Below are 13,265 nucleotides of genomic sequence, written 5' to 3'. Positions count from 1 at the left end.
CAGTACAGCGGTGGTGGTGGGAGCCTCTCCTGCCTCCTCAGCAGCGCTAAGGATGTCTGACTGCAGCTTAGGTCTGCTCCCTGCTGGCAAGTGGACATCTCCCGAGGGCTGCCAGGCTGCCAGAGGGATGTCTGATTGCCAGCTTAGGCCCAATCCCCCAGGAGGCAGGCCTAAGCCAGCAGGTGGTCATCCCCCGAGGGGTTCCAGACTGCGAGAGGGCACAGGCCGGGCTGAGCCCCCCCTCCCACCCCGAGTGCACAAATTTTTGTGCACTGGGCCTCTAGTAAAAGTATAATATGCTAATTAGACCAGACAGCCAAATGACCTTCCGGACGTCATTCCAGACGTCCTTCCAGATGAAGCCATGTGGCAGGGGCTGAGGCAGGTGAGCAGTTAGGGGCAATCAGGCAGGTAGGCAAGCAGTTGGGGTGATCAGGCAGGTCAGGTGAGTGGTTAGGGGCAATCAGGCAGGCAGGCAGGTGACCAGTTAGGACCCAGTGGTCCTGGATTACAAGAGGGTCCAGGCCGGGCTGAGGGACACCTTCCCCTTGTGCACAAATTTTGTGAACCAGAGCTCTAGTTGATAATAAAGAACTGGGGATAGAAACATTGAAACATCTTAAAGATACTTAGCTCCTCTTCAGAATTTTTATAACTTTTTGTCTAGTTCTTTATCTAATAATTAAAACAAGTTTTCCTCAAATATCATCATTCAAAGAAAATTAAGTGATAGGATTTCACGTTCTTTTTTACCCATTACAATCACTTTTTAATCATTTTCATTACAAATGTAGAGTCCATTAGTAATTATGCTTATTAGATAGATCTTAATGGGATAGGCTGAGAAATAAAAATAATTTGTCATTCTTTTGTGGAAAAATATATTCTAATTTCCAAATTAGCAATTTAAAAAGTTGTGGAATAAAATAGCATTTCTAATAGAAATCTAATGTGAGCCAAATATGCAATTTTTAAGTTTCTTAGTAGCCACATTCAGAAAGTAAGAACAGCCCTGACTGGTTTCTCAGTGGTTAGAGCATCAGCCCATGGACCAAAGGGTTGAGGGTTAGATTTGGGGCAAGGAGGCAACCAGTCGATGTGTTTCTCTCATGTAGATATAACCTTCTCCCTCTCCCTCTCCTTCTCCCTCTCTCCTCCCTCTCTCCCTCTCGCCTCCCCCTCCTCCTTTCCTTCTACTCTAAAAATCAATGGAAAAATAATATCCTTGGGTGAGGATTAAAAAAAAAAGTAAGAACAAGTGAAATTAATTTTACTAATCCATTTTATTTAACTCAACATATTGATGAAACAATATAAAAATGATTACTGTGATACCAGAATTGACACATGTGCCTGACATGTATACAACAGTAACTTACATAATGGAACAATTAAAGGTAAAATGTAGTCCTACCAAAAAATGAAGTTGTGTTTCACAGAAAAATATATTACTCTGCTTCTGTATTTAAATTAACTAAAATTAAATAAAATAGAAAATCTAGTTTAGTAATAGTTTCACACAACAAATCTTTTTTATTTCCTTCTCAACACTTTAATTATATTCTACTGGCAGGAAATCATTCTATTTTTTAAAACTAGTACTAATTTTTGTTAAGCTTCTAAATGAAAAATTTGAAAGGTTGTCAACTAGATGAGAAATTCTTCGGGGTTTTTTTAGTGCTCCCACATGTGTTAATTACAGTTTTGGTTTTTATCTTTTAAAATTAGAAGTAGATGAATTACACTTATTTTTTAACAGAAGAGGGATTTTCTGTCTTCTGTACGTGTTGAACTCGCTGTTTTCTTCATACACCCTAGCACCTTCTTAGTGTGGAGCGTGCTGAATGAATAGAACTTTTTTTTAATTACTGTGACTATTCCTGCAAAGTAATTTTTTTATTTTACACTTGAAAGAGGCTCTTCAATTTTACTTTGAATAACTCAAATAGTTTTCATTTCTTACAACGTAATTTGTCTGCTTGGGTTTAATATATTGCTTCTTGTTAGCATTTTACACACTAGATTTTCACTTTGCGCAGTCATGTTGTTTGAACATTTGCAAGCAGAGCCGACTAACTGCTATTGGCCTGTTTCTTTGTGTGGAATGATTTCTTCCATCCACCTGCTCACAGCAGGTTGTCCACAGGCCTGAAGAGTAGCTAACTACTTTTGAAAATATCTTGAGATCCTGCTAAGGTCTAACAATTTCTGCATTTGTGTGCTGTGAAGCTATTCATGGTGTACCTTTGAAGCCTGTTTTCTTTTTATTTCTCATATTCTTGTTTAAATATTTTCAAGAGAAGATAATTTTATTATAAATAACAGTACAAAGCTGATTACAGCACGATTGCATTCTACACTGAATAGGTCATTGATATTCAACTAAGTGGAACTAATTTTCTATGTTCAAGCAGACAAATTTGGAATAGTGTCCCAGGAACCTCATGTTATTTACTACAGAATACCAGATTAAATGGGTTACTTGTGAATTGGTTGCAGTGTTACATAGGTTTTATAACATGATAACTTAAAATGTTCAGTAGGCCCTTAAAGAATATTATGTAAGAACATGAATATGATAGAAGAGATGTTACTGTGCTTGCAGACTGCATAACTATCTGTGATACATTTGCAAATGTTTGTCCACACAGAATTTGAATAAAGTTTTAAAATTTAATCATAATTTCTGTGTTTGAAGAAAATGAATTGATTTTCACATCACTTGAAAGAAAAAGTGAAATTAAAAATAAGCTATTTCCTTTTTTCAGCTTTTAAAATAACTCCCACAATCTCTGAGAACTAGTTTTAATCCTAGTAAATATGTATAAAAATTAAAATAAGTATTTTAATTAGAATATTAAAGTGGCTTATGCTCTTGATTTGAAAGTAATCATCTTATGTTTTTAGTTCCAAAAGAAATGTTTTCCATGTTTTTTAGATACTTCTCCCTACCTCCACCCCTTTAGAATTAGCTGTTATTTTGTGCTATATGCATGTGATTACTCTGGAGACATCAATGCAATATGAAACCATCCATTTAGGATGTATAGGATTCATAAATATATAACTTAGAATAAGTAGGGGTTGGTATTTTTTCTAAAGAAGTAGGAAATGAAAGAGTAATTATTAACCATCTTTTCATGTTCCTGAAAACATCAATTACAGTTACACATCTTAGAAACAAGCCCACCATCAGAACAGAAATAACTCCTTTCACTAGGCTTCAAAAACTTTCATCACAATTTAACAGCTGGGATGTAAGTACAACTATAATTTAAAATTTAATTTTGATGCAAATCTACCTGCTTTTGTAATATAGTCCTAGCAGTTTTCTTGTCTCTGGTGGCATTTCTTTTATGATTTGGCATTGCTTTTAAACTTTTAATATAATAGGAAAATGTCTTTCTGAATCCCTCCCCACCCCACACATCTATCTGTTCACTAGAGAATGATCTTTAGTAGCTGCCAGAAGAAGAGAATTTTGAATAGTGTAAACACTGATTGTAGTAAACATGGAAAATAATACCAGCAGCTGCACTGGAGACCGATAAGACAAACCCCACAGTAATGGCCTTTAAAACGTATTATCAGGTTGGAAATCAGTGAGGGGAAAAAGAAAACTATTACTATTTCTTCCTCTTACTGTTCAGTGAGATTACTCTTTAAAAGGTGAAATTGCCTCTGATTTTATTATCTTAGGGAGAATTTTTAGAACATTTGATTTTTGTGTGTGAATGCTTTTGCTTTTTTTTTTCAGTGAGTAACTTTGCTAATTTTATATGAATTGATTTAACATTTGTTAAATTATGTGAATTATTAATGTTAAAATTATTATCTTAACAAAGTCTTCTAAAAAATTATTTTCTTTAAAGAAAAGAGGCAGTATATTTTGTAGCTGTTGGAGCAGACTATCAAAATAAGAAAAGAAGGAAATGTTTATCTAGCTATGAAGTGCCACTTAAAATAGAAAAAAGGGTAAAATATTTGGAGGAAATATTTTAGTAAGGATGAAATATATTTCATGAAAATAAAAGCCTTAATTTTTACATTATTTTACTTTTTGCTATTAGCTTATCAAATGGTCCGTTCATATTTGTTTTGGCGTGCTTCAGATTTATTGTAGGCATTTGAGTATTTTGTTCTTGGTGGATCCAAAACCTAATTGTCTTAATCCTAGACTATGGGAAAAGTGTATGTTCCTGTTTCTTATATAACAGCAAATTCCAGTTTTGAATGAAATTTTGTTTTCCTATTTTCTATTACATCAATCCTTATTGCTGAGATATGTTAGGTTTTGGGATCTCTCCTTCTCTCCCTCTCTCCCTCTCTCCCTCACCCCTTTTCTCCCTCTCTTCCTAATCAAGTATATAGATTCCAGTAGTGTGGTGTGTGGGGGATGGAGAAGCTGATAGCTATTATGTATATAATTGTAGCCTGCTTTAAATTGAATTTAAGGGCAACTTATTTGGTACTTATATCTATGGTTTGCATATTCATTGATAAAATTTAATTGTGTTTTTAATGTTAAAATATAATGTTAAAATATAAGAGGAAGGGAGAGGGATAGAGAGTTAGAAACATCGATGAGAGAGAAACATCGATCAGCTGCCTCCTGCACACCCCCTTACTGGGGATGTGCCCGCAACCAAGGTACATGCCCCTGACCGGAATCGAACCTGGGACCCTCCAGTCCGCAGGCTGATGCTCTATCCACTGAGCCAAACTGGTCAGGGCTGTATTATAAAATTTTATTTGCCTGGGTATCAGTCTAATCCTGTAGGGTAAGGAAAAGGAACTATTTATATTTTTAGTGTCCCTTACATAGAAAGTAATGTCAAGTATGACCTATACAGTATTCCAGATCAGAAATTTTTAACCTTTTTAATCTCATGGCACACATAAAGTAATTACTAAAATTCTGCGGCACACCAAAAAATATATTTTTTCCCTTTGATTTTAGAGAGAGAGGAGGGGGAGAGAGAAACATCAGTTGGTTGCCTCCCCCACATGCCCTGACTGCGGATCCAACCCACAACCTGGTATGTGCCTTGGCTGATAATCAAACCCGCTACCTTTTAGTGTATGGACAATGCTCCAACCAACCAAGCCACACCAGCCAAACAAAAAAAAAATAGGCCGAACCGGTTTGGCTCAGCGGATAGAGCGTCCGCCTGCGGACTCAAGGGTCCCGGGTTCGATTCCGGTCAAGGGCATGTACCCTGGTTGCGGGCACATCTCCAGTGGGGGGCGTGCAGGAGGCAGCTGATCGATCTCTCTCATCGATGTTTCTAGCTCTCTATCCCTCTCCCTTCTTCTCTGTAAAAAATCAATAAAATATATTTAAAAAATAGGTATAATTTTGATTCATTCCCCCCAGACAGCTATTGTTGTGTTGTCTGTTGTCAATTTTTTTTTTTTTGTCAATCTAGGGAAAAGAGGTCAGTGCCCTGACTAATTGCATGTCTTAAAAATTCTTATGGCATGGCGGTTCGAAATCACTGCTCTTGATTCTGGAGATACAACAGTGACTAAGACTTATGTGGCAACAAGGGGGTGTAGATACCAAACATTTAAATACATAAAAAAGGTAATATGAGTATTGAGAAGGTTGATGAAGACTATAAAACAGGATAATTCCTAGAAAATGACTAGAGGAGATAGGGTGGGTAGGAAGTCCTGTCTGAATATTGATTTGAGACCTATCAGGAGAAGGAGGCAGCTATGCAAAAATCTAGGGGAGGTGGGGGAAAGTCCCAAGTAGAAGGAATGGCAAGTACAAAAGCCCTGGGACAGGAAAATACTTGGTTTGTGTGCAGGTCAGAAGGAAGGCCAATGTCTTGAGTATAGTTAGGAGAGTGGAAAAAGATAGGCAGGGACCAGGTGATATAGCATCTTGGTAGGCCAAAGAATTTTGTGTGTTTTTATTCCAGTTCCTATGTGAAGCTTTTGAAGAGTTTGAATAGAAGAATAATATGATGTGATTTAAAATTACTGCTGTGCGGAGGATGAATCACAGGGGATGAGTGGTGGAGACAGAGAAATTGTTTATGTGACCATTGCAGTCTTCCAGGGAGAAGTCCAGCTCACTGTCTGTTATTGTAAGGCTCAGAAGTTGAGTGGTTATTACCTTTTCAGTGGTTGGAAAAAGTTAAAAGAAAAATAATGTTTTATGACACATGAAAAGCATATGAGATTCGAATTTCAGTCTGTAAATACAGATTTACCAGAACATGGCCACGTCCATTCGTGTTTATCTTGTCTATGGCTGCTTTTGCAATTTTTGTTGGAAGTAGAACCTTACTGCCCTGCTTTTCCCTATCACCCAGCAGTTCAGTGGCATAGCAGTGGGAAAGTCTATTATGATATTTTTTTGTGTGCTCAGGACCAACATTGAAATTTTTCTGAACAAGAAGAAGCACCCTCAACCACCACAGTTCCAGCAGCATCTTTTAAACCTCAATGCAAAAGCAGGGAAAATGTCCATATTTAAAAATCCATTTAACTGTTCCTAACCTTTAATTGGAAGTGATTAAACTGCAGCATAATGTTATGCTAAAGGCAAATATCAAGAGAAGAATCTAACAAAATTCTGTAAATGCCTTTCCAAGTGCCAAATAGGTTCAAGTAAAATCACATGCCTGTGGATCATTGTTGGTATTTGGCAGTAATGTCTGTGGAAAAAGACATTTTCAAAGATGAAATATGTAAAATCTCATTAAAAGTGACATTGAAGTATTACAGAAAAATTGTGCCTAGTTATATTTTGAATGTTACCAAAAATTGTGAAATTTGTTTTCTCTCTTGTTATCTAAGTAGCTACATAATATCCTCAATTTTGCCTTTGGGCTTAAAAAGCCTAAAATGTTTAGTATGTGGCTCTTTGCAGAGAGTTTTCCAACCCTTGACTTAGATGAAGGTGGTAGCAGTGGGGATGGTAAAAGTGAACTGATTTGACATATATTTAGGAGGGAAGGCACAAAAGATTGACAGTTGGATTAGATACTGGATGTAAAGAAAGTTAAAGAATTAAGGGTGAACAACAGAATGAATGAATAGTAATATTTACGGAGATGGGAAACCTCAGGGAGGTGCAGCTTGGGAAGACAAATCAAGAATTCTGTAGATTTAATATGTGCATTAGCTATCCAGGTATTGATGTTCAGTTAACAGTTAACTGAGTCTTTAACTCAGAGGACAGATGGTAGTTGGAAACAAATGTGATACACATAAGCTAGGTTTTTTCTTCTAAAAACCATAGATCTGCCACATACAAAAGAATAAAATTGGACACATCGTACACTATATATAAAAATGAACTCAAAGTGGATTAAAGGTCTAAATATAAGATATAAAACTATAAAACTCCTAGAAGAGAATGTAAGCAGAAAGCTTCTTGACATTGACTTAAGAATGATTTTTTGGATAACACCAAAGTCATAGGCAACAAAAACAAATAGAGACAGATGGGATGACAACAAACTTAAAAACTTTGTGCATCGAAGGATATAATTAACAGTGAAAAGGCATCCTATTGAATGGGAGAAAATATTTACAAATTATATATCTGATAAGGAGTTAATATCCAGAATATATAAGGAATTTCTAAACTTAACAAAAACAAAACAACAACAAAAACCTAACCTAATTAAAAAATGGCCAAAGGACTTGAACGGGCATTTCTCCAGTGATCTTGTACAAATGGACAACAAGCATTTAAGAAGATGCTTAGCATGCTAATCATCTGAGAAGTGCAAGTCAAAACTACAATGAGATACCACCTCACACCCATTAGGATGGCTACTAACAAGTGTTGGTGAGAACATAGAGAAATTAGAACCTTTGTACAACTGGTATGGAAAACAGTATGGGGGTGGTCCTCAAAGAAATTGTGCAGCCATATCATCTAGTAATCCCATTTCTAGGTATACACTGAGTGGCCAGATTATTATGACCACCTGACGTTTGTAGGCAAATTAGCTATAATTTTGCGCTGAAGTTGCTAGAGGGCCAGACCATTATAAATAGGGAAGCAGGTTGTTTACCACGACAGTAGAAGTGATTTTTTTCTGACACGAAAAGACAAATACTGTATGAACCCACTTATATAAGGTATCTAAAGTAGTCAAGTTCATAGAAACACAAAGTATAATGGTAGTTGCCAGGATCCTTGATTCAGTGTGGGCTTGTTTCTCGAGTTTTGGTCTGACAAAATGTTTCACATGGGACATTGCAAAGAATTCCTATTGTATCTGTTAATTAGGCACCAAGGTATCGTCCACTTCTTGAAATTTTGTCAGATGATTCCTCCAAAGATGTCTCATAAAAAGAAGCACCAGATCTGGCTTTTGCTTGAGCAGGTCCAAGAAGCCTGAGGATAGCTTCCCTTTGCTGGACAACCTTATCTAATGCACCCTGGAATCTACTACTTTTTCTAACCACTCCACCTTGGCATTGGCAATCTTTGCCACTTGGCCTCCTGCTCTAGAGTTGGAAGCATGTTTTTGTTTTTGTTTTTATAATAGGACATACCAAAGTTTATGTACATATTCATTGCTTTTGTTAAGTGCCAACAAGTTTATGAAGCTCCAGTTTTCACTTTTTTCCCCTCTAATTCTTGGGTCATCAAAAATTTATTCTAGTACTTTTCTTGACAAAGTGGTATAAAATAATTTTCTCTGGTGAAAAGATGTGATATTTGGCGTTTTCTTAGGCAACAAACTAAGAGAAAACCTGCAACCTGTGCTAGCTGGGGCCAGAGTTATTGACAACCCAGAAGTCTTTGGGGCGACTGAGAGTCCTCTGCAAAGAATGCCCAAAATGCACCAATATATTTCCTGTCTCTATAGATTTGCCTATTCTGGACATTTCATGTCAACTGAAATCATATCATATGTGGTCCTTTGTGCCTGGCTTCTGTTGTAGCATGTATCAGCACTTCACTCCTTTTTATGGCCAAATAATATTCCATTGCTGTTTTGTTTATCAGTCTCTGGACACTAGTTATTTGGCTATTAGGATAATGCTGCTATGAGCATTCAGGTACATATTTTTGTGAGTTCATTTTATACCTCTTTTTCTCCCCCTAGTGTCTTTCACGAGAAGCAGGTGGAAACATGAGCATTCAATTTCTCGGTACAGTGGTAAGTATGAAAGAATTATTACATTGTGCAGTCTCCTGATCTTCAGAGAGAAAAAATGTGTTCAATTAGTTTTAGCCCATGTATTTGAACTTGGCTTCATCATGATTTTATTTTGCTATTAAATGAGATGTCTTTGTATAAGAAATGGGTTCTTTAATGTGTTAGAGAAATTTCCATGATAGACTATTTTTAGCAATTTCTTATTAAAGAGAAAATAGTTTTTTAAAAATATTTCAGTTTGTTAAATATTTCAAGTGCTTTATTTTTCTACTGGATATTTTCATCATAAAAATAAGAACACATATTATATAAAGATGCTTTAGAAAATAGAGACATTGGTGGGGTTTTTTACTTACTTTTCCATCTGCCTTTCTACATTAGGCCATTTCAAGTCCACATTTCTAATGAGATTGAACCATAGTATTTGTATCTTAATTTTTTTCACTTGTGATCCTATTAATAATTTTTCATATTGCTATAAAATATCAGCATTGTTTTACTAGTAATGAAGCTGTAGTTAACATTCTGATAAGTAGATGTGACATATTTTACTTTCCATGAACCCCATTGCTTTGTATTTTAGTTACCCCTCATTTTTGCTATTATGATTGGTGTTCTAGTGCACAACTTCATGTGTTTACTTTTTTGACATTTTGAATTATTTTCAAATATTTATAAAATATTTTCAAAAATGTGTAAGATACATTTTTTTCTAAATTGAGTCAAAACCATGAATAATTTTATGGGTTAGTGATTTTATATCTCTTCTAAAAGGCACCCATCATATTTAGAATATCACTTTGCACTCTCACTAGTATTAGTTATAATTTTCAAAAGTATTTAACTCTATCAGGTGAAAAGAATTTACTTTATAGTTACTACTTTTTACTTTAATTTCATATGTTAGTAGTATTAGATATAATTTTCAAAATAATTTTATTGTTAAAAAAGGTACCCTATTTTAATTAGCATATCTCTGTTTATGGCTGTTGTATTTTAATATTTCTCCATGTAGTCACTTACTAGGTATCATTTATAATCTTTAGAATGTCTGTTCATGTGCTTTGGGTACGTTGTTCAGGTTCTAAATTCACTTTGGAGTGTTTCCATTAGCTCTGAGTTTATCGAGGATATCAGAGGAGAGGCCTGTGGTTTGGATTTTTAAAAAAAAGTAGGGATTTTGCAGCCATTGAAGTAGGAAGGATGTTAATAATAATGTGAATTTATAGTTTATATATGTGTAGAGGTGTAGTGAAGTTTATGTATAATAGTATATGTATATATACTTGCTCTATGTAATGTAAATTTTAATTCTTGCACCTAAGATTTGTGGTTTCTTGTTTTTCTTATTAAGAAAGTAATGCATACTTTATCATTTTTCATATATTGTTTATATATTATTTTTTTCCTTTTAATTGAATTTAATGGGGTGACACTAGTTAACAAAATTATACAGGTTTTAGGTGCACAATTCTACAACAAATCATCTATACACTGTATTGTGTGTTCACTGCCCTAAGGCAAGTCTCTGTCCATCACCATTTACCCCTACTATACACTTCTCCACCTCCCTCCTAGAGTTTGTTATTATTAACAATAGATATATTCTTCCAGAAATATAGTTACACATTTTTAAATACAACAATAAATCGTGTATGCCCTTCCAGGTCATTACATAAAGATCTATGTCATTCTTTTGAATGGTTACCTAGAATTTCATTATGTGGCAGTTTTCCTGTTCCCAGCTAAGTGCCCATGCTAAGCTATCTCTGCTACTTGATCTCCCTCATTGGATTCTAATAGGTTACTACTCAGAGTTCATGTATTGAAAACTAAGTTCTTGCTCCGTACAGCCTGCAAAAAAACACAGTTTCTCCTGCAATATTTTTCTCTCAGAAAATGTCAACTTGAAGTAAAACCTTGAATTTTTCTTGATTTGTGTCTTTCTTCCACTGCCTTCATCATATCTTACCTGAATTATTGCAGCAGCCAAAGCCTTCCTACCTTCACCACTGGTCAGTCTATTATTACTATAGCGTTAATGTGATCCTTTTAAAATATGAAGGAAGTCAGTTGGCCTTGTTGCTGTTCTTCAAGCCTGCTGGGCACATGCCTCAGGGTCTCCTCATGTGCCTTTTCTCTGCCAGGACTATCTGCCCCCTGATATCTGCATAGTAGGTTCCCTCCCTTTCTTCAAGCCTTTACACGTGAGCCACCTCCTCCTAGTGACACTCTTTAAACTTATGACCACTCTTTCCCACATTTTATTTCTCCTTTCTTCCACTTCATTCTTTTTTAGCATTATGACTATTCGACATATTTTACTTTTAAAAACTTATTTATTATCTGTCTCCCCCACTTGAATGAAATAAGCTCCATGAGCATAGGGCTTTTTGTCTGTTTTATTAATCACTCTATACCTAATGCTCAGAACAGGGCTTTAGTTTATAGCAAGCATTCAGCACATACTAGTATTTGTCAAGTGAATAAATGAAACTGACAAGCATGGGGCCAAAATATTGGACGTGAAAAGGAAATGTGAAGAAAGCAAATATAGAAACAAATGAAGAAAAAGAAAAAAGTAGGGGAGGTTTGGAACCTTAGAGATTAATCCTCTTCCTCAGATAAGGAAACTGTGCATCAGAAAAGGTCCTTGTGGGGGTTTGATGTGGAAAAAAAGAAGAAAAAAGTAACTTGTTTGACTTAAGGTTGCACATCTATAGTGGGTGGTGGTAGAGCAAAGAAGGGTACTTACATTTCCCAGCTCTCAGATCAGTGTTCATCCCATCAGCAGATGTTTTTTACCTTTATTCCTTTTATGCACTTCAGGCACCGAAAACAAAAAATACACACACACACACACACACACACACACACACACACACACTGGTATATACCACCTCACTTCAGTCACCTGAAACATACTACAAAAAAATCACACACACATATACTAGTATAGACCACCTAAACAGCCAACAAAAAGTCACCTGAACATAAAGGAAAAGAGGAAAGGAGATTTTATGTATTTAACACTACCCTCCTCCTCTAGTAAATGATAGATTACTTGTTAACAAATCCCAAAGTGTCTATGTCCACTTTGTTTATATACTTTACATAGAGAAGGAATGTCAATTTCTAAAGTAATTATTCTAAAATTACACAACATAGACTTTGGAGGGCTAGTGTAGTTTGTTATGATGTATTTTTCTATGTGTATTATTAGAAATATTAGATCAGTCTGGAAGAGGGAAAGAAAGGGTTTGAGATAGTGGGACTGTTACAACAAATATAGAGTGAATTCTAGCTAGCATGTGCTGCTTCAGTTCAAATTATCTATATACCAATAGATGCAATTTCCAGGACTCGTGGGTCAGGAATAGCAGTAGCACGTCACATGGTAAAGGCAAGACTCCCCAGTACACATTTGTCTTTGTGAGAAACCTTGTAGAATTTTCTATATAAGTTGTTTTTTTGAATATTGAAAACACTGAGAGGAAGGGAGAGAGATAGAGAGTTAGAAACATCGATGAGAGAGAAACATCGATCAGCTGCCTCCTGCACATCTCCTACTGGGGATGTGCCCGCAACCCAGGTACATGCCCTTGACCGGAATCGAACCTGGGACCTTTCAGTCCGCAGGCTGACGCTCTATCCACTGAGCCAAACCGGTTTCGGCTATATAAGTTGTTTTTTTGAATATTGAAAACACCCTTTGGTGCTCAAAGAAAAGTTTAATTTTAACCTAAGAGAAGTACTTTAATTGTATCAATAAAGTTCAGAAATATTACTGTTTCAACTTAGAGATGTTACAGTCTTAATAATTTCAGTGATTTTTACTCACACTGAATTTTTAAAAATGCCATTTTCAAATTTTGGTTTCTCCTTTCTGTTATGCTCTTTGAACTTTATTTAAAACTAGAGGCCCGGCGGGGGGTTCCCTCAGCCCAGCCTGCACCCTCTCCAATCTGGGACCCCTCAGGGGATGTCCAACTGCTGGTTTAGGCCCAATCCCTCTCACAATCCAGGACCGCTGGCTCCTAACCTCTCACCTGCTTGCCTGCCTGATTGCCCCTAACCTCTCTGCCTGCTGGCCTTCTCAACCCCAACTGCCCCCCCCCTCGCCCG

The 13,265-nt window shown here is 36.2% G+C and overlaps 1 protein-coding gene across 4 annotated transcripts in view; it reads left to right on the top strand.

Annotated features, from left to right (window-relative positions):
* The window catches only part of PCCA (propionyl CoA carboxylase, alpha polypeptide), a 335,923-nt gene that overhangs the window by 263,561 nt on the left and 59,097 nt on the right, over positions 1-13,265 (top strand). For all 4 annotated transcript variants that reach the window (XM_005856400.2, XM_014536081.1, XM_014536076.1 and 1 more), the window contains one exon: positions 9,087-9,140. In XM_005856400.2, the coding sequence (XP_005856462.1) occupies positions 9,087-9,140 (54 nt within the window). The remainder of the gene's footprint in view (positions 1-9,086; positions 9,141-13,265) is intronic.

This window comes from Myotis brandtii, unplaced genomic scaffold, assembly GCF_000412655.1.
Source record: "Myotis brandtii unplaced genomic scaffold, ASM41265v1 scaffold1028, whole genome shotgun sequence".
Taxonomy (NCBI): domain Eukaryota; kingdom Metazoa; phylum Chordata; class Mammalia; order Chiroptera; family Vespertilionidae; genus Myotis; species Myotis brandtii.
The sequence above is the reverse complement of the archived record's forward strand: the minus strand, read 5'-3'. Positions and strand labels throughout refer to the sequence as shown.